The following is a 21,970-nucleotide window of genomic DNA, read 5'->3' on the forward strand; positions in this document are numbered from 1 at the left end:
AATTTAAGAAATATTTTTGAAATCCCTGTTTAAAATTTATGTAAAGCTTTCAAGGTAGTGGGACTTCAAAATAAAATATAGTTCTATAGACCCAGCTAAAACTTTGAAATTACATTTTCAACATGGTAAGAAAATCCCGTCTCTCTTCTGCAAATAACAATCTGTTGGATAACGTTCCTGAACATCATGTGATTCCTATCCCTCCAAACATTTGTTATTGTACTCATGAAGGGAATAAGGGAAGTGGTCTCAGACCTTTGCAATGAAACACTTCTGTGACAACAGCTGAACTTTATCCCAGGCAGAATAAATTTTTGACAAAGAGCTCTGGCAGAAATGTTGAACATCTATCTTCATGAACAGCATACTGGATAAATAATCCAAGTGATATTATTACAAGAAGCGCTTTGTGAGTGTTAACTAGAGAATTCAGAGCTTAATCCAGTTTATTACCATATATTCAACATAAAGATTTAATTTAATCTAGTGTTATAGATGAAAATTTAAATATGCCAGACTCAGGAAATATAAAATTGAGGTTCTCACAGCCATTGGCATTGAGCCCCTTTGCAGAGGCATTGAATTTTATTAGATCAATGTTATAAGGATATGCTGCTGGCTTCAATGAAGTTAAGTGACAGGTGCTGTGAAAAACATAACATTCAAGTTCCCAGCTTCCCCACACTTTCCATATCCTCTTGAATTAACATAAATATTTGTAATGAATATAATATATGGCATTCCACACTGAATTATTTTGGCTTTTGGAAAAAAGATAATTTTTCATTGGAAAGTACCTCTGTAATCTACCAACTACTGACTAAATTTAACGAGGTGCTATATACTAAATGTACTTCAAATCTTTACGTTAATAGCTGATATTTTCGGTTCCTGGTTTGTATGGGTTGTCTATTGCAAAATGCCTTAAAAGGTAGTGTATTCTAAAATTTTATTGAAACCCATGAGGTAAGGGGATTTGGGTTGATGGAAATGAGAAAAAAAAAATTCTGATAATTTGCTTCTCTCTTTTTCCTTCAAGGTCCCTAGAGTCTCCAGCAGAGCTTCGTATCTGTATGCTTTGTATTTGCTTACTTTGAGATACCATGTTGCTGGTTGAGGATTCACGTAATTTATGAAATGTAACTGAATGTATTTAGGTGTTGTGGTGAATACAGACAAGGAACCCTATGATGGCAAACAGCTGCAAGTGTCTATAGTGCACAAAGATGAACTATCCTAATATTAAAGATGTGAGTCACTAAAAAAATATAATTAACTATTTACTACACCACATCACCTGAGATTAGGTCAAATAAATACTGACCGGCTGTTTCATGATCCCCTGACCCCAAACATCATTGCTGCAATTAATATGGACCAGCCAGACAGGACCACCTAGAACCCTAATGAACCAAGCCTTAGACAAATGCCTGTTCTTTTCTAGGTCTGTGAGGACTTTCCCATCTCAGTGTCTTAAAGAAGGAAGACACAAATTATCTACAACTATTATTTCACCACATTTCTTTAATCAGGTTTATAATAAAATGCCAACTTGTAACACATGCATTCAGACATTAGTAAAGAGCTCTCTGCAGTGCTGTGTGCTCAAGCCTGAATGGAAAGCAGCAGCTAAAGTGTTGCCCCAACACACACACATTCCTCCTCCTCAGAGGAGAGCATTTTCTTTCTTTCTAGGTAGGAGGCAGGTGGGGGGCAAGTGGTTATTGAGTTAATTTGATACTGGTCATACCTAAATTCAATTGCCTGCCCTATTACAGAATAATGGGGTCCATAATTTAGGAGAAATTTTCTCAGCTGTAAAGCACAGACCATTGGTAGTAGATTAATTAATTTGCATCTCTGTAGCGGGCTAACTGCAAAAGTATAACTCCTACTTGTATACGATGTTTTAATCAAGACTTTGTTTTACCTTTGTTTTCACCTTTGATACCTTTGTTTTCACAAAGTATCGTGAATTAAAAATATGCTCCATTCCATGGCACTCAATATGGAAATAATAGCCTTGCTCTGCTTTGCAAAGCTGCTGTAAAAATATACTTCAGAAAAAGTGGTATATTGACATGGCATAGGATGAACATATAGAACTCATGTTTGGAAGACATTCACATACATATTTGTCCACTTTGTGAAATTCAAAGGGAAAACCCAAAAAAATGTGACTTATTTCTATGTTTGATTTCCATGTGCAATTTTTGAATTTTTTTTCCTAAAAAATCCTTTATTCTGTATAATATAAACCATGTTCAAGATCAGATTAATTATGTAATTTTTAAAATATTCTTCTGTTTGTCTGTCTTTTCTTCTAATTTCGCACTGCTACATTTTTCGTATCCTCAAAAACCATTATTCTAATCAAGTTACTTTTAAGACTGTCTTCACCTGCTTCCTCATGTCAAGATCCATTACATTTAAGCATAATCAAACACAGTTAGAAATCTATTTGAAATGTCTTTCTACTGTATCTTATGATTTCCTTGTTTAGTTAACCCTTGGTGACAATGCTGCAGCATTGTTTAGAGCTTCATGTTGAGATGTTTGTCTATTATGACAGGGAAAAGATACACGTTTTTCTCCCTGTGATTAAGCCTAAATTATGGTTTAAATGAAAGGGACCTTTATTACTTGAAGAAGTTCACCAACTAAGTCTTTTTTAGATTAATTTGATGGTTTTTATGTTGGAGTTAGACACAAGAGGTTTTTTTTTCTGAGTGTATTTAGTTCTACGTGGTTATCCTAAATAAACATGTGATGCAATTGGTGTAAGAGTGAACTTTTATTATTTACAAGACTTATATGGAACAACTTTTAGTGTTCATACAGTACGTAGTGTGTTTATCAGTCTTTTCATTTCATTTTATTAGTTGAAAATGAAATTAAATGTTTCTTAATTTGAACCCCAAATTGAAAAGCTACAATAAGGTAAAGTTAATACTGCAAGGCAGTGACTGTAAATGAAGGGAAACTATTGTTTTAGTTATCATAAAACAGAGTCTGCTCAAGTGTTAGGGTCAAATTTTAAAATCGGAATATTTTCAAGTAAGAAACTATGATGTATGACTGTAGTACTCCTTGCAATGAACTTTTCTTTTCTGTGAATTCTCTCTCTTTCCATTTTTCCATTTTTACCTTCCCCTCTTCTGCAATTTCCTTGTGATCCCCTGCATCATTCCATTCCTTCATCCTCTCTCCTCCTGTGTAAAATACCAGGTTTCCCCATAATGTTGTTCTTAGCTCTGGCTTTTCAGTGTCATGCAGTGAAACCAAAGTAGCAGCAGTAACCAACATCAATAAATATTAAAAGATCAATGATAATTTAGGTAAGACAGCTATTGATTCTCTGTTCCTATACACAGTCTCCCTTAAGTCATTAAATCATCATAGGTGAGGAAACTTGCACTTAAGAACACAGGAGCAGAGTTTATCAACTGTATTGTATCATTGTCTCAGCAATCCCACCTGTTTTACCTGGACCTGTGTGTGGTCTTATTATCCATGCAATGATCATTATATAATTTAGGGTAACCACAGTTTTATTTATTCAAATTATATTGGACGACAACGTTGTTGTTAAAAATATATAAATATAAAATAAAAATATCAAACCACATAAAAGTATGTCAAAACTGGTCATAGAGAGACTAATCAACCTAGCAAGATCAGTTGGCATATTTTTTAATATCAGAGCAGAAATTCAGTAAAAACTTCAAGCATATCTAGCAGTTAGATAAATTTCTATCTCAGTTTTAAAACGGCTTGTGAACCTATGTCCTTTCTGTACTATCAGACATTGCTCAGCTCACAAATAACTCTGTAATCCTTACTTTCTCTTGGCCACCCTGCTTGTTCTCTACTTTGTCTCCATAAGCTTTGGACACAGCTGTTGATGGACAGTTAACAGACTCTTTTTTCAGACTGTATCCAGTCACAGAAATACTAGGACAATGACACTTATTCCTACAGGTCAAAATCATGGATCAATTACAGTACACATATCTGATTCTGGAGTGGCAGAATTTTCATTCCCAGGACCTGATGAAGGTCCGTTTTGAACTGATGAAGAACTTCAAAGATAATGAGAAGATCTGGACAGTAGTCACAAAAATACTAGTGTTGAGTAACAGTACAACTTGATGTATAAAAGAACGAAGTTTGTAAATTTGTTATGTTCGTATGTACTAATTAGAGAATAGTGCTTCAAAAAATCTGCTATTATAATTTTAAGATAACTAAAATTCTGTATAATTGATTTTCAATTGCATACATCTTTTACTGATGGGGTTATCAATCTAGTTTCAAGAAAATTACCAAAATGCAGCAAACACACTAGCTGCTTATTGAAAATTATGCACAGCTATAAAGTGAAAATCATGCAATGATTTCTGAAGAGGGAATACATATTATGTGTTATTAGAAAGTATATAGCTCTTGGACCCAGAGATTTCAAGTCACTGTAGAATTGTAAGATGGCACTATTCAGGACTGTTTAGTGAAATGGCAGTATGCAAGTGACAGTGTCCTTCACACAGGATACTCTGTTCAGAAATCACCTAAGAGGTAGCATTAAGAAATTACTGAATTAAACCTGTGCTTTGTCTTCCTTTAGGCACGACGACTACCTCACTTCAGTACCCCCAGAGTGGGAAAAGGGCCTCAGCAGTTTCCAGCAGCAGTGACCATCTTGTTCCAGCCATACTGTGCTCCTCAGAACCAGAGAGCCAGTGAGCACAATTTGTACAAATATGCACAAACAATGCCAAGATACTCATTTTTATCTGAATGCATCAGTTATTCTATCATCAAGCCATAACAAGCATTCTCAGTTCATACTTTGGGATAAACAGAGCCTGCCATATGTCAAAATTTTTCAAGTATTGTGAGATCAGTTTGGTACACAGTGAGTAAATAAAACCAAAGAAACCTTTTCCATCTCAAAGCAGCACACTTTTTGCTCAAAAAAAACCCCAGAGTATGCAGATATTTGACATAAAAATGCTTTATCCTGCAATATTTCAGATTCTATATTCATTTTATCTACCTTTTATGTCTATGATCAGTTTGGTTCAGACTGGCAAAACTGTTTGCTGACTATGGAAGCCTATCACCGGGGCAGAGTTTAACTTCCAATCCCAAGATATAAAAAGAGAAAAAAATCAGAATGTTTTGTCATCCATTTGTAAAAAAAAACTACTTCGAGTTGTATCAGATTATTGAGCTTGAATTCTAAATTATTAGGCTTACTGTTTTTAAATGTTTTGTACCAATTATTTACGACATTTACTAGAAAGCTTTTAGAAACGATGAAGCATTTTCAAAAATTGGAAATATCCTTTTTTAAAAAAACCAACAGAACCAAAACAACGAACAAAAAATTTGGAAGATTTACTGTATTCACAACAACCACTTAGATCCTGAAATGTTATCATTTTCTCATGGACATAAGTAGCTTATCGGAAAATCCCTAACCAGTTGTACAGCTAACATCTGCTTCTCTCCAAATAAATACCCAGGAGCTTATCTGTGAAACTATGCTGTCACTATTTCAGATATCAGCTCCATTTTACTTACCAGTTCAGCCCTAACACAATACCAATCCCAGATTCGGTGACATTTGCATTTCTAACCCCAGAATCCTTTTACTTTCCATTACAGTCTACACAGTTCTTCCCAAATTTCATTCCATTGTATTTACCAGTCAGTTTTTCTCTTTTTTCCTTGGTTAATTAGTTTTCAATGCTTTGCTTTTATTTCAGGAGAGAAATTATAGGAGCATGCAGTTCACTTTCAACATCATTTCAGCATCTCAAAGCAGCAAAAAGGAAAAAATGTTTTCACTTTTGTAGACCTGTCTTTAATAAAGCACATTTTGCTGCTTAGTAAGAATGCAAATAACACAGTCTGTATTCAACTGTAGAAACAGGATATGTTCACTTAATGTAAACAGATTTGGCTGCATATTCGATGTTAAAATCTTAGTCTATATAAAGAACATGTAACCCACTTCTAGACATGAGAGCTACTCCTCATTAAATTTGAGGTTTCTGCTCTAGCATAGAGGTGTTTGAGTAGATTTGGAATAATTAAAATGAATGAAGTGAAAAAATTTAGGGGCAGAATGCAAAAATGGGCATTTGCCTGATTCAGCAATGAAGCGTCTTTGCCCACATCTCTTGTTTAATGCTGAAGAGATAAATTTTCAAGGATGAAAAATGGTTATCTTCAGTAGCGGCTTGGAAAGTAAACTTTTCGACAGGCTCCTGCTCTGCATTGAACTGCATATGGAGTCCTGCAGAAGCGCACAAGTGAAAGTGACCTGAGGCACAAAGGATTTATGCAAAATCACTTTCTTCCTAGACAGGTGATGATTTCCTTCTGAGAAAAGATACATTTCTTACAACGGAGAAAGAAAAATTACTAACTTTACATCCTTGAATTCATGTTGTCTGTCTTTTCTGCGTCCCGTTAGGAACATAACAAGCAGCTAAAGGCAAATATCTTCCTGACCTTGGGAAACCAAAGAAGTTAGCTTGTGAGTAAACATTCCATCAAAACTTGCAAACATCATTAAGGGTTACCTGTCACTTCCATGGTCTATTTATTCTAATGACTACTTGGTTTCACAGTGAAAATTTGAACTTTATTTTCAGTAGCGCTATCCAGTGACTACTTATTTTTATTCTTTTTTTTCTTTTTTCTATTCTTTTCTCCTTGCCAAGATACACTATACTATTGAGCATGTTGCCAAGCAATCTATTTTTCAAAATACTGATCACAGAATGAGATACGATATTCCACTACCTGCCTCACAAAACCAGCAGTAAACATCTCATTGTAATCACCTGTGTTCAACTCTCTTTGTAAACATACAGGAACTAAATTTTAGGTCAACAACTTTAAACTAGAAACTACCGCTATCTAAGTCAAACAGACTTACAGAATATTCTCCATTGTTTACGCGTATTTTGCATTTATCTTTGCTATTTGATATTTTTTAGAAATTAAAACATATGTGCCATAAAATTGCTTCTGTTGAAAAGATGGAGGATAAATGGACTGTTCAAAAAATGACCAGTTACATCACAGACAGAGAAAAGTAGAAAGAAATAAAAACTTTATGAAGGGGATGTTACTCACTCCTGATGAATAGAACAGTATATCATCAATGCAATGCAGAAAGCTGAAAGAAGAGAAGATCACAGGTTCAGAAACACATCAAAGTGGAGGGTCAACTATACAGTGCATGAAAACATACAGGGACCACTATTCACCCATCATAGTCTGGCAAGGTAGAGCAATTAGAAGTAATACTACAGCCACTGTACCTTGAGGGCAGCTTGGAGATGCTTTCATAACGTGATGTTACAGTGACATCCTCTGCTGACTGCCCTGCTCCTTTACATAGCCAGTTGCATGAACTGTGTAGCTGTGTCTGGCAAATTCATTTTTTCCCTGCAAGCTTGAGCGGTTCACGTACTGCTGAATTGATTTGTACAGGTGCAGTAAAACCTAAGCTTCCAATGTTTTTTCACCTGTGCATGTACAGATTAGCAACAAGGCATGCACTCTCTATGAGGTCAGATACTGCTGTGAATGCTTTTTCCCCTCCCTGGCATCAGCACAATTCCCCAATCTGGAAGGATCATGAAATAGATGACATTTCAGTAAGTACAACAGGCCAGGTTGTACTCAGGATCACATCATGCGGTTCCACTGAATCCTTTTATAAATGGCATTTGTATATGACTGGCTGACACAGCGCTGGAGAAATCCTGCCCTCATCTATTCTCATTACAAAGGTGTATTCAACACAGCTGACCCACTAAACAAACAACTCAGCAACCTATAGCTTTAAAAAAATACTGTAACCTTTCTTTTTGAAAAAATAGTTGTATTTATACAGATGATGTGGAGCTGCAGGTAAGTCATGACATATGAGCTCTATCACTTGATTTCACATACATGAGAAAACCAAGGACATGTAATTCTCAATATTGATATTTCTACCTCTGCTCTGGTTATCTGAGGAATTGTAAAAGAGCTGTGCCGTGAATGAGTGGTTTAGGTTGCTCAAAGAATTGCCATCAAACACATCAGCGAAAGTAGGTTTGATATGAATTTGTAAAAGCACAACTTTAAGTCTGATAGCAAGGTTCACTATATTACTTACAATATGGACGAAATACACAAAAGAAAGTCTATTTCTAATTAAGCCTGCCTAGAAGACACATAAGGGAAAGGGAGACCCTCCCACTGAGTGCTTTAGGTATTATTTTGATATCTTTAAGATATGAGTTGTTGACTATGTCTGAGTCAAAGATTTGAACTAGCCACCTCTAAGCTGTCACTGGGAGTTCAGGAAGTAAGGGGGTCCACTCTGAACCTCAGATTCATCGATGAAGCAGGGCTGCAGGATCTCCTAGTCTGTTTCTCCCACCTTGACTCCGGTATAGCAAAGCTGGCTAGGCCATGAGGTCATGGGAAATTTGCAGTACTTCCCAGGCTGGAAATAAGCTGACAACAGTAAAATGGGTCCTACTAACAGGATCAAAATAAAACAACGCTGCAGATGTAAATTTTGGCCAAAAAAAAGCAATTTGCAATGAAACAAGTTGTAAATCAGATCAACTGCTGAATTTTCAAATATACATGTATTATTTTCACACTACCTGTTAGTAGTTCAAACAAACCTACAGGTACCACATATACCTAGATTAAGAGTCTTTCCGTTGGTGTTTCAAACATTTACAGCTCACATTTCCACTGCCTTTGCACATCTTCAAGAGGAGATTTTTAAGACTAAATATTGCCCTGCTATGAATGCTGCTAGTGCAAACGGGTGGGGCTTGCATCGATCCCAAAAGCTGGGAAGAGTAACTCATCCCGGTTTGGGGCGGTAACACTCCTTAACACACACTGTATTTGAAACTGGAAGCTGGTTTAGAAAAGGGATGGGGGCAACCTGTCCCTTGCTTCTTCCCAAAAGGCGCGGGGACTGCTGGAAGCGGCGGCGCGATGCTGACCGGAGGCGCTGGCCGAGGCCGGGCAGGAGAGCCGGACTCAGACGGGAGCTCCCGCTTCCCTGGCACTGCTTTCCGTCCGCGGGGGCAGCTGCCGCCCTGCCCGGGAAAGGGCACCGTGCTGCCTGCCAGCGAGGGAATCTCCGGCTCTTCCCGGGCTGTGCCTCTACCTGCCCCTTGAGGTACTGCCCACGGGGATCGCGGGGCAGGAGCAGGCTCTCAGCCCCGCCCGCACCGCAGCCTGGCCAGGTGGGGACACAGCGCCGGCTCAGCCGAGCTCCGGTACGGGGAACCAGCCGACACCGCCGCACTCGCTGCTGCCCGGCCGCCCGGCAGTGCACGGCCGCCGTTTGGCGGCGGAGCGGCGCGGCCCGGCCCGGCACGGCCCAGCGGGGCGCGGGCCCGTCCCGGCGGAGGGCGCGGCCCGTCCCGCCCCCGCGCCGCGCACGGCGCCAGCGGCCCGAGCGGCGGCACCACCTCGGCGGCGCTGGGCTGGGCTCCCCCCGCGCGTCTTTCTCGCCGCCTTTTCCTGTCTGCATCCTCCCCGGTCCTCCCCCCCTCCCCCCCCGCCATTTTCACCCGGGAGGAGCTCGGCGGGACTTTCCTGAAACTTCGCGGGGAAACTCGCCCGGCGCCTCCGGGGCGGCCGCAAACTTTTCGCGGTGGTGCCCGACTCCGTCCCTCCGTCCGTGACTCCTCGGCTCCGGCGGCGGCTCCGGCGGGAAGTTTCCGATGAGTGCCCCTCCGCTGATCCGGCCGCCCAGCCCGCTGCCGCCGCCGGGCGCTGCTGCCGGCGGCGGCGTCGCCTTCCACCTCCAGATCGGGCTGAGCCGGGAGCCCGTGCTGCTGCTGCAGGACTCCTCGGGGGACTTCAGCCTCGCCCACGTCCGGGAAATGGCTTGCTCCATCGTGGACCAGAAGGTAAGAAGAAGGCCCCAAAGCGAGCCCCCTCCCCGCCAGCCCGCACCCGCTGCCCACGGGCGCTGTTGTTGGCTGTGAACTTTCCTTTCCCGGCGGCTCTGCTCCGGGGATAAACGAAACCCATCCCAAGCTCCCCGCCGCCGGCCCCACTTCCTTGCCCCCGGCGCCCCACTTGTCTCTGCCGTGCCCCCCGCGACCCCGGTGCGGAGGAGGTGCTGTGCGGGATGCTCACATGCGAGCTTGACTTTTATTGTGCTGCCAGGGGATGGAGGTGCCTGTGCGAACTAGAAGCCGTTATTAAAAACAAACTCCGGCCGGATCTATCCGCTGCTTTTTAATGCTGCGGAAGGGGGGGCGCGGGGGGCAGAAAGCTGTCAGCTGTGATGGCAGCCCGGTGCCCCGGGGCAATTCACGCTGTCCCGGGCTCTCCTGGGAAAGTTTCCACTTAAAAAAAAAAAAAAAAAAAAAAAAAAAAAAAAAAAAGGCAAACAGTAACAAGGAAAAGCCAACCCCGAGAGCCCAGGATTCAAAGCGGCGCGCAGCCTTTCCTTGTGCCGGGGGCCCCGCGGTGCTGCCCGGCTGGGGCGGGCGCTGCGCGGTGCGGGCGGCGCCGGGGCAGCCCCGCAGCTGGCAGGTGGCCTTGGCACGGGGGGCGCCGAGTCAGCCCCGGCGGGCGGCTCTGGGTGACCGGGCCGGCGGGGGGAGCCCCGCTGCCCGCGGGGAGCGCTCCCCGCAGCCCTCCGGAGCGGCACCGCCGTCAGGCGCGTTCACCTGCGCTCCGGGAAACCCGCGCTGTGCGCTGAAATCCGCCCGGCTTCTGCCCGAGCCGCCGCTGCCTTTGTCTTCTCTGATTCCTCTGTTTTAACGATCCTGTTGTGTAATGAAGTTTTACTTTATACGTGTTTGTTGTGTGAAAGGCCCATAGATAAAAGTATCATAGTGATTGCAAAGGGTAAAAAAGCCAGCCTAAATATTCAGAATTATTAAAATGGAAAGAAATTCTTCCTCTTCTCTCTTTGTTTTTACCGAGGTAAAAAAATTTCAGACGGGGATTGACTTTTTTGTTATTCTTTAAGTTGATAGCTTTGCCTTACATCTCTCTGAGGATCGTCAACCTGAACTTCACTGAATAGTGGAACTCCTTTTTTGTTGAAGAGCAACTAACGAAGCGTTTTCAAAAAAGTATAAAGTATGCATCCATTTTCTAAATTCTGCATTCTTTGTAGTTTAAGAAATGGCGACCTGCTTTTTAAAATTAAATTTTGGAGAAAGGTGTACCTTTTCACGTTACTATATTTGTTTTTAAAGCTAGACCAACCCTTGCCGCTTGGTTACATATACATCTGAAATAGCTTAAATGTATTCCATGTTTCACCATTCAGAAGTTATTGTGCTAGCAATAGTGGAAAAGCTAAGATTGTTGTTTCATTGTTTCTATTTACTGTTCTTGAATAGTTAATTAATTAATGGGCGTACTGTAAGCTTGATTCTAAAGCCTCATTTCCTAACAATATGCCATTGTGTAAAGAAAATTAAATGTGCTGGCCTGTGCTCAAACAGTCAGACTTACTTGAGTGAGTACTGACATAAAAATTTTGAACACTAGTTTGTTGCAGTTTCATAATTGTATAAAAGACAGCATCATGTAGCTGCTTCTCTCCAGGGCACATTTGAATGAGGAACTTTCTTCTAGTCAGTTTCTCATAGCTGAAATATCTGCTTTCCCAAGGCTGTCGAGAGGGAAGTGGCTCAAAGAAAGGGAAAACTGGAAGAAAGGCTTTGGTTTGTTTGTTTTTATTTTCTTTTCTTGTTAAATTGTGGCCTCTACCTCCTCCACCCTGCAGAGCAATTCATATGTTATTTAGTCCTTAGAGCCTCCATTTTCAACTTAAGACTGCAAGTGTGTATACACTATATACGTGATTTTATTGTTTCACTAATCCTGATGGGATTGTTTGCATATTCAAAGTTACTTGGCATACTGGCAGAGACTTAAAAAAAGTTATGTGATATCTAAAACTGTTATGAGATAACTATTTGTGTGTTGTAGGTTCATGACTTTATCTTTTCCTGAAATGATTTGAAATGGTGTCTGCTCTTGATTTTATAACAAAGATGTATTTGCCTATCACAGTCAAGCAGGAGACTATACTGTGAAGAATTTTATATTGAAATCTCATCTTATTTTGGAAGTTTTTCTGGGTCTGTAGAGTAGTGGTCAACTAGGCAACAATTTCCTTTGAAACTTCCTATTTGGTCTGGACAGTTGAAACAATATATAAGGATGAGAAATTGGGGTTTTGTTTTTCTCAATGGTTGTCATCTTAGACTGCTAAAATCAACACTGTGTCTGTAGTGTGCTGTTAAATATTTAAGCAGTCCTCTTGCACACAGCTTTATTTTAGGATTGTGCTGACTTTTCTTCAGTATCGGGGTCAGATGATCTGCTTATAGGGAGCCTCTTCCATGGTGATGTGGGCATACCTGATTTCAGGTGATTGATTATGACCTTTACTCTGCTTAGGTTTATGCACCCATTTAATTTACTCCAGTTCAAAATTTTTGTTAAATTGAAATAAACCTCTCAAAGTGTGCAGAATGGAGCATATGTAGGCCTGAGTAGGATGTTAATACTGTGTGTGTGTGTATAGATACATTTATGGGTGTATATACAAATAGACACTCTATTCCTATATCTTTATACTGTGTTTTTGTATATAAATAATATACATGTGAGTTCACATGCATAAATGCTCTCTTGTTTTTAATTTTGGAAGAGAGTATAATTGTATTGATGATGTAATGTACATGACGTGTAAAACGGAATGAGCGAAGTGTGGCTTTTCCTCTCTTCCATGAGAGACATTCCTTCAGAAGTTTTATCCTGACATAACTGTAAAGAAACTTCCTCTACAAATCCAAAGATGAAATGGTACATACCGATTTCTGGCATAAATTCAAACACATTTCAATCTGTTAAGAAGTGTTCTGAAGACAACAAAATTTGATTCCTTTGCGTTTGTGTGTTTTGCTTGTCTTGCTTAGAACCGGTGACATAAAAACTTTGAGGCTTGTCAATGTGGGATTATTTTTTCTTCAGTTAAAATGGATCTTTAGCATTTAAATAATGATGTAGTTGACAAGAAATGAGGATCAACTTTAAAATATCTGCCAGTGTTTGACTTGTAGGCTGGCGTCCCACAAGAACACTGGGAGGATATTGTAAAATAGAATCTTTGTTTTCTGAAGACAATTAGTGTGAATTATTGCCCTTTTTGTGTTAGCTGCCCACAGTAAAACCACTTATCCAGGACAAAAGTGTAATGCAAAGTGCACTTTAACTGTATGGAATTACGATGTTACCAGAGACTTTTGATTCTAAAAAGACAAAGAAAGTAATCTTTATGCAACTTTTTAATACAAATTCATGCAAGTTTAATTTGAAGGAGATATTATTTGTGTTTTGTGTTTCTTGAATTTCTTTTTCATCGTTATAGCTCACATATAATGAATTGGGGTACTGTAGTGGCATTGCCAAGTTTTGGAAACTTTGACTTCTCAAGTAAATATGACCATAAATAGTGAATAAGATCATATGTTGGCTTAGGCCTTCAGTGCTTGAAGACTTAGAAGTTATCAGCAATGCAAAAATCATAAATACAAGAAAAAAAATGTGATCAGAAACAGAGGAAATAAAATTTGAGCTGCATAGGCTGTATAGTTCAGACTGATTTATTAAAGTGGTGTTGTGGATGGTTTTCAGTGGTTTGAATAATTTTGCAATTTTACAGTGGGAAAAAAGAAGTAATAAGCAGAGAGGCTATTTTGGGAAAGGGAAAGGACAAAAAGAAAAGTAGTTGATTCAAGGAGCATACTGCAATTGGAATACTGTGCCCAGATTCATCTTTATGTAAGGTTATCTAGTGTTAAATTAGAATTGCTACAAATCTAATAAAAAACCATTTTAAGAGGATTCCTGAGAATTGAACCAAACACATTCAGGAGCAGGTATGCATTCACTTTTGCTTCTAGTTGTCATTATAAGGAAAATCTAACTTATTTATAAATAAATAAAAAAGGAAAACAAAAATTAACTCAGTTTTGTTTTCTCAGGCTGGAATCTCTTGTGGCCTGAGCAGAAAAATAATAAAATCTCTTCCAAAGGTTGATGTGAAAATATATTTATCTTTTTCTGCAATGTTTTTAAGCAGTCGTGGAAAACTTGGGAGGTTTGTTTGTATGAATGATGGGGGATTTGTTTGTTTGTGGGTGTTTTTGTTTGGGTGGGCTTTTTTGTTTGTTTTCCCCCAAACCTACACATTCTCCTAAAATAAACATAAGCCGGGTGGTAATGAGATCAATTCCCTTAGAGTCGATGGGGACTCAGTGTACATGAGGTGCTACGGAGATCTTTCCTTCAGGATAAACAGAGAAACTGACAGGTTTTTGCCATGCTGACCAAGAGTCATATATCTTCATCCAAACATACTAATATAAACATTTTATGTATTCACAACAATGTTGTCTGTGTTCTAGAAAAGTTATTCCAGGTGTGGTGTTTATTTGTGGTAGTTAAATTCTCATGGTGTCTTTACTGGTGTACACTGGTAACAAAGTGTTAATTTTTTTTTTCCATGAAGTGAGTTTTTCTCAGCACCCAATGTTTTCCTCTGCCTGTGTTGTGGAAGTATCAAGTTGTTAAACTGAATTTAAAAATGCAAGGTGCCTTGTTACTGTGCACATAAACATCTTCCAAACTCAAGGGAGACTTTTGATGTTCAGAGTTTAATCCTTTATTGACTTTACATTTATTTTTCTCCACCCTGAAAACTGTAAGTTGCTGTATATAACATCAGTTTGTAGCTTAGTTATAGTTACTTTTGAACCATATCTGAGAAGATGCTAGTAAAATATAACTTCAGTGAAAGGGAGTCAGTCTGAATTACTTTAAAGGAACTGGAGTTTTTAAGAAATGTTAACTCTGTTATGTAATCCATCATGCATCCAGATAAGGAAAATGGGTTTAATACCACAAACTGTGTAGAGCATTTGAGAACTTCCTAGCTAATGATTAAAGACTATTGAATGCATTGTCATAGGATAAAAAATAAGATGTAGCTTTGGATAGAGGACAGCATTGTAACCAAAGCACTTCACATCTTAATTTTTAAAGGAATTACAGAAGGAATGTGTTGATCTTGGGTTACTGATGCTGCTGGGGAAAGCACTGATGCTTTCCCCAGGAAATACATAATTTCCATAATGATTTAAAGGAAGTAGAAGATGAATAGGCATTTGAGATACTTCTCTCACTGCTGGTGAGATTCAGCTCTGTTGCTGGAGAAAGGATGGAATTTATTGAATGAAGTTGCAACATTTCCCAGACAGAGGTGCCATGTGGAAATAGTATGGCATGTGCTTAATGAATTTGAAATACCCAAGGTCTGACTGTTCCATAGAAGACTTACTGAGTGGAAACCACATCATGACCTGAGAATGCACAGAAAGCCTAGGTGTCCTGAAAGTGTGGTGGGTTTATGAGATCTCTGCTGTGGCTCGTGGGAAACACCCTGGCATGTGTCAAATCCCTGTAAGGATTAGCTTGGACTTTGACTATAGGTGTTTTCCTGTCATTTCTGGAAATCTTTCACAGACATCTGAAATTAACTTGTTCTTCTATCTAGATTTTCTTTTCCCTCCTCTGTGTTTGGAGAAATCTGCCTGTATGGTTACCATATGTTCATACTGTGTTTACTTGCAAGGAAACAAACACGCTTAGTGAAATCTGCATATTGTTACTTTTGGAGTCTTAATTTTACTGTATTTTAGTATATGAAACTATTTCAGTTAAAAACTTCTGCCAAATATGTGTTTGCTTTTTTTTTTTTAGTGATTATGCTAGCAATTATTTTTAAGATACAAAAATGTAAAATTAAAAATTAGAGTAGAGACAATTCTCAGTCTCAATGTACTCAGTGTATATCTCAAGCTACCTGTGATAAGCACATGCATTGTTTGTAATTGCAGTTGTGTAGGTCATCTCTGGCTTCTTGACTGGTTGACATCAGACATGTTTATGTTGACGTTATGTAATCTGGTGGTGGTTACATAGTTGCAATCAAGTATATAATTAAAATGTCTATTTCAAGTGTTTATCTGAAGTGCAGGTGAACTGTCCTCTAAAATAGTTGATTAATCTTCCCGGTAGAACTTCCCTGTAGATACATCCTGTATATGTGGTGTATCTTTTTGTATATCTTTAGTCAGGGCTAGCAGTTGACTTGTCTATGTTTCTTGGTGCTTGGAAGAAGACTTCCCTTTGTTCTGGAGCTATTACATGCCTTTTGCATGTTGTCAAATTGTTATTTGTAAACCCTTCCTTTGGTGTGTTCTGCTAAAATCATGGAAGGATTAGTGGTTGGAAGACACCTTAATGATCACAGAATCACACAATGGGTAAGGTTGCTCAGAGTTGGCCTCTGGGCTGCAAGTGTACATTGACAGCTCATGTTGAGCTTTTTGGTCCACAAACATCTTGAAGTCTGTCCCCAGGGCTAGTCTTGATCCCTTCTCCACCCAGGCTGTATTTATGCAGGGATTGCCTCGATCCAGGCGCAGGACCTTGCCCTTGGCCTCTTTGAACTTCCTGAGGTTTGCAACAAGCCCCCATTTAAGGCCTGTCAGGGACCCTCTGGATGGCTTCCCTTCCCCCCAGCTCATCAATTACACCACACAGCTCGGTGTCAGCAGCAAGCTTGCTGAGGGTGCTCTCAGTCCTAACATCAGTAAAGATGTTAAAAATTTCCATTTCAGTACCACTGCCTGAGGAGAATCCACTCCTTACTGCTTTCTGTTGGATATTGAGCTGGTCACCACAACTCTTGAGTCCTACCATAGAGCCAAATTTTATCTACTGAAGGGTCCATCCATTAAATCCACATCTCTTCACCTAACAGAAGAGGATGTCCTGCAGGACAGTGTCAGCTCCTTTGCACAAGTCCACATATTTAATGTCCTGTGCTCTTCCCTCATCCACTGCTGCTGTAACCCCATTGTAGAAGGCCACCAAATTTCTCATGTGTGATTTGCCTTTACTGAAGCCATGACAGCTGTCATCAATCTCCTTGTTATTTTCCATAAGGAGCTGTCCAAGAGGAGCTGCTCCATGATTTTGCTGGGCACCAAGGTGAGAAAATAGTTGTTTCATTTTTCCATATCGGACTTGAGCGTCACTTTCGCAGGGTTGATGGTAGAGATTCTGCTAGAAAGGCTGCCTCAATTTTGTAATCCTGTCTCACTTGCTACAAAATAACCTGCTCTGCTCTGGCATCACTTTTGTTTACATTTTCCTTGCTTGTGGTTTTGGCATGAACATCCAGGATTTTGCAGACCAAAACAGATTTCTTTCACAGGCTTTCAACTTTTTCCTTCTTCATGCACTTTTAGTACTGCTAAATGAGTTCTTGCTTTTTGAGACTTTTTTTTCTTTTTAAATATTTCTATCCAGGAAATGGTCTAAAGTGATGGCAGACCTGTTGTCACTCAAAAACTATGTTTATGATTAAAATAAATTGTGAATATCAGCTTTTGATCATTGAAAGTATAGAATATTAATATATGCACTTCATGAAAGTAAGCTTCTTCATGAAGCAGATTTTTGCTTTCTAAATGCTCTTCTGTTTTATCTGCTGAAACAGCATGTAAGGTTGGCATCCCACTATGTTGAGATAGTACTGTGGATATACTGCAGTGATTTGTGCATAGACATAAAATTAGGCATAAATTAAAGAGTATATCTGTCGTCTGCTTTCTCTTCCTCCACCTATTTGTAGCTTCCTTTTTCTTGTTCCTTGTATGTGTTTTCTTCTTCAGCTGAGGAAGACTTTGTCAAGAGGTAAGCTTTCACTTCTCCAACTATATGATGTTTGTGTTCATGTAGTGATTGTATCTCTTATGTAACCTGTTGTGTATGCCTCTTCTGGAGTCAGAACCACACCAGAAACAGTATTATGACATTCAAGATAAAGCACAAGTAATTATTTTGATAAAAAATTATCAGGTTTTTTTTTAAATTAAGAAGCATGAATGTACATCTGGTTCTTGGATGTTTTCTAAGAGAGGAAAATAGGCATTTAAAGACTGTGATTACTGGTTGGCATAAAAAGGTCTTCCCAATGTGACTTTAGGCCCAAGGTGTATACTAAGATCTATTTAGATCTGTACTGAAGATCCACTAAGGGAAGCTGCAAACCATGACCATGGTTGCCAGCTCTAAGCCTCTACCTTGCACATTTTAAAAGAGCTGAATCTGAACATGTCCTGGGTAGTCTGAAAGAACATTCTATTTCTTCTTTCTTCAAATTATTTTTAAAAAGTCAACCTTGAGAAATAATTTTTCCCAAGTGTTAGAAGGAGTTTTTGTCAACAGCTTGTCGAATGCAAAAGCACAGAGGAGACACAGCTGGGTCTGGGAGAAACATTCTGGCTGTGAGGCCATTTGCCTGAAAGATGCTTGTTCTTAAAAACATCAAATTACCTATTGTCTGATCTTTCCCTCTGAGACCTCCCTTTACATAACAATAGAAATACAAATGTACATGGGCCATAGTGGTCAAGCATACCCTGCTGTCCCTGTCAGCAGTGCTGTATGTCCTTTTGTAATTTATGGCTCCTAGCCTAGGGTCTGATTCAGGCTGAAACATTTCTTAAAGCCCCTTAGAACCTTGGGCCACAAAGAGTTAAACTTCTTAAATTGTGTTATTAGTCCATGGAGTGAGGGTCTGTGCCATGAAGGAAACCTCACTGATAAGGAGATGACAGTATGAGCTGATGCTTTCTGTTAAGCTGTAATAATTTTCCCATTTTGCTCTGAGGTTCAGCCCCCTTTTGGATCAGCTTTTAAGGGCTGGATTACAGGTTTGCTGTCTATGTGACAGGACTCCAGGTGTGCTGATCACGCTGTCTAATATTGTAAGTGCTGTTCTTATCTCTCTGAGGATTGTGTTGCCACCCAAAATCAAGTACATCTAGGAAAATGTGAAAATACCAGAATAATAAAAACATACATCCTGTAGATAGCTGAAAGGTTGAACTCATGCCTTTGTTCTATTTATTATACTTTGTTCTGTTATATTTATTATACTTACCTCTAAATAGAAGGAATGCAGCAAAATCTGTAGAATATGAGTAGGAGTCTGTTCAATTCCAAACCCACATGGTTTTCACTGCATTTTTTTCCTAAAGAGTTGGCTGTCCTACATGTGAAAAAAAAGTTGAGTGAAAATTGAAACAATCTGGTCAAAGTCTGTGTGCACTTATATGGATGGAGGGAATTAAGTTAGGGAAAAAGATCTCTTGATTTTAGACTATGTGATTTCCTGATTTCTGGAGGAAAATTAAACATTGCTGTCTGTATGTTATTCTTCTCATGTAACAATATACCTACAGGCCATTTTGTCACAAGGCAAATTGTCATAGCATCAAGAGTTCAGGTAACTGTAACAGATTGTCAGGCAGAAAATATAGTCAAATCAAATAATTCAGAAAATAAAAATTCTTGTCCTCTCCATCTAGAAATGTCTCTCTGGTATATCTTTAATCTATGTTTCTGCTCATGGATCATGCCATGTGGACTTGACCGAGGGATTGACATGTTTTTCAAACCTTACAAAGAAATGCCAGTGTCCTGACTTTCAGTTCTTAAACTAGTATAAATGAACATCCAATGTAAACCTCTTTCTTTCTTTCATTTGATTACTTTTATTTAGCAACTCTCACAAAACTGGGGAGGCTCTGAGCTGTATTTTGGTTCTAAATTGGTTCTTGATGTGACCCCTGAAGAGGAGTTTACAAAGCTGATACAGCTAAGCTCTTCCAGCTGGTGACAGAGGCTGAAACCAAGAACTGAGAGTTATGGTTTGAAAGAGGTTCAGATTGGACATTAGGTTAAAATTTCTTTGATAGGAGAGCAGTGCAATATTGCAACAGGTACCCAGAGAGATGGTGGAGATTCCATCCTTCATTTTTGCACTTGGGTAAACAAAACTGTGTCGATGATAGTTCAGCAATAAGAGAGAAGTCAGACTAGATAACTTTCAGAGGTTCTGATGTTTCTGTGATTCTCAGAGCATGCAGTGAATCTTTGTTTATATTTGTCTATTTGTTACATTAATGCCTAATAGATATTAAGCGGCCTGTAATATAATGGAACCTTATTATATATTGCTATATTTTGTGTACAGGGAACAAGTCCCTCCTTTCAGTACTTTGCAGTCAAGGTGTAGTGGACAGATGGTGATTACACCACATCTTAAAATGCATTGAAGGATATCTCAGCATATAAAGCCAGCAGTTTATTGGCAATATCTTTGAAAAAAAAACTCCTATGAGAATTCCATCTTAGGTGGTGGGCAAAAGCACAGTAATTCCTTAAGGAAAATTACTAATAAAAACTACACCAATCCTTTCCATATGAAATAAAGACCTCAAATTTTACAGATTAGACATAGAGAATAGTTAGAGGAATGGTCTGCTGAGTTATCTATTGTTATGGAATGGTGGTGGGTTGGTCTGTGCAGAGATGAAAGGAAGGAGTGATACAATGAAGTAACACACCCATCTGTTGCAAATTTGTTTCAAATGGAACAGTGTGCAACTTCTCTAGGAAGGACGATGGTACAGTGCTTTAGAAATGAGCTGAAGAGCACATGTTTGATTTATCTGTCTTTGCAGGGAGGACACGTGCGTGTTAGAGGTGTTTTGCAGGGCAGAAGATGCAGGGCAGGTTATTTAGGGCTTGGTGGGTAGACCAAGGTAACAGCCCAGCTAAAATTGGTGTTTGTTGTATTGCTTCTTGTTTTAACTCCTCTTTCACCTGTGCTTATTTTTCCTGTGCTTCTTAACAGGCTCTTATTGACTGGTGGCATTATGTAATCTAGGCATCTAAAATTAATGTCCTGGACTGGTAGACAGTTGAGTAAACTAAGGGCATGCGGTTCAACCTAAACCTTGGCTGCTGATTTTTCAACATATTTTTATGTGCTGTGCATTCCCAGTTAGCACATATGTGCAATTGTTTGTTTAAAGTAAAGAATGTTAACAGCACTTGGTAACATTCAGAGCAGTTTCATACTGCAGTCACATAATTTTGTTAAATACCTTAGTCTACCCAGAAGTAAATAATTCATGTTGTTTAAAAAGGGAAAAATAAATTTGTGTCAGTTTTACTAACAGTTGAACAAGTCTCATTTTCTTGGTTATAATATAGTGAGGAGAGTATTGTCCTTGTGAAGACTGATATGTGAAACAAGAATTTCTGAACTTTTTAAAAAGCTACTGAATATCACATGTGTTTGTTCAAAGGTGGCCTAAGAACAAAAAAACTTCATCACATCAATTTAAAATGTCAGCAAATATCTGCTTCCTTGTTTGAGAGGTAAATAATCCCTATGTAAAAACTTGCCTCAGGTAAAGATCTGAAGGGAAAAATAACTTGTTTGTTAGTCTGAGTGATGTACAGAGTTTATCTCCATCAACTGATACAGAGTATGTCTCCATCAATTGCTGGTGAGTGAAGCTACACTGCTTAATTTAGAAAGCATATTTTTATTCTGTTAACTGAATTTTTGAGTAATGATGTCACTGTTTCCCCCCTCTATTTAGCAGTACAAGAGTTTCTGAAAACACCAAAAAATCGTTGCATAACAAGAGGGGTTTTTCAAAGAGCAAGTCAAAGCTTAACTTCCATCTTTTGAATAGGAATGCATAAAAATCTTTCACTAGTGTGGCTTGATTGTTATCCTCTTCTTTTCCTTATGTGTTTCAAACAAAAAAATGTTGAATGTCACTTGCCCTGTTGAGAACATGCTTAAATGAGTATGGATAAACTATAGGATAAAAGTTTAAAAAAAATTTGAATCTGCACCTTATGATAACTACATTTATAATTATTTTCTTTTAATCCAAGAATGATGCTGTTTTTGATTCCAGAGTTTGCATTTAGATTCTTATAAAAT

At 39.1% G+C, this 21,970-nt stretch overlaps 1 protein-coding gene across 3 annotated transcripts in view; it reads left to right on the plus strand.

Moving 5' to 3' along the window:
* Positions 1-9,646: 9,646 nt before the first annotated feature.
* Positions 9,647-21,970, plus strand: part of PRKD1 (protein kinase D1) — a 117,237-nt gene continuing 104,913 nt past the window's right edge. For 2 of the 3 annotated variants that reach the window (XM_074542753.1, XM_074542752.1), the window contains exon 1: positions 9,647-9,956. In XM_074542753.1, coding sequence (XP_074398854.1) covers positions 9,768-9,956 — 189 coding nt within the window. In that variant the 5' untranslated portion in view covers positions 9,647-9,767. Of the gene's footprint in view, positions 9,957-11,032; positions 11,146-21,970 lie in introns of all 3 variants that reach the window. The other variant, XM_074542754.1, reaches the window with a different exon arrangement.

Source organism: Zonotrichia albicollis, chromosome 6 (genome assembly GCF_047830755.1).
Source record: "Zonotrichia albicollis isolate bZonAlb1 chromosome 6, bZonAlb1.hap1, whole genome shotgun sequence".
Lineage (NCBI taxonomy): Eukaryota > Metazoa > Chordata > Aves > Passeriformes > Passerellidae > Zonotrichia > Zonotrichia albicollis.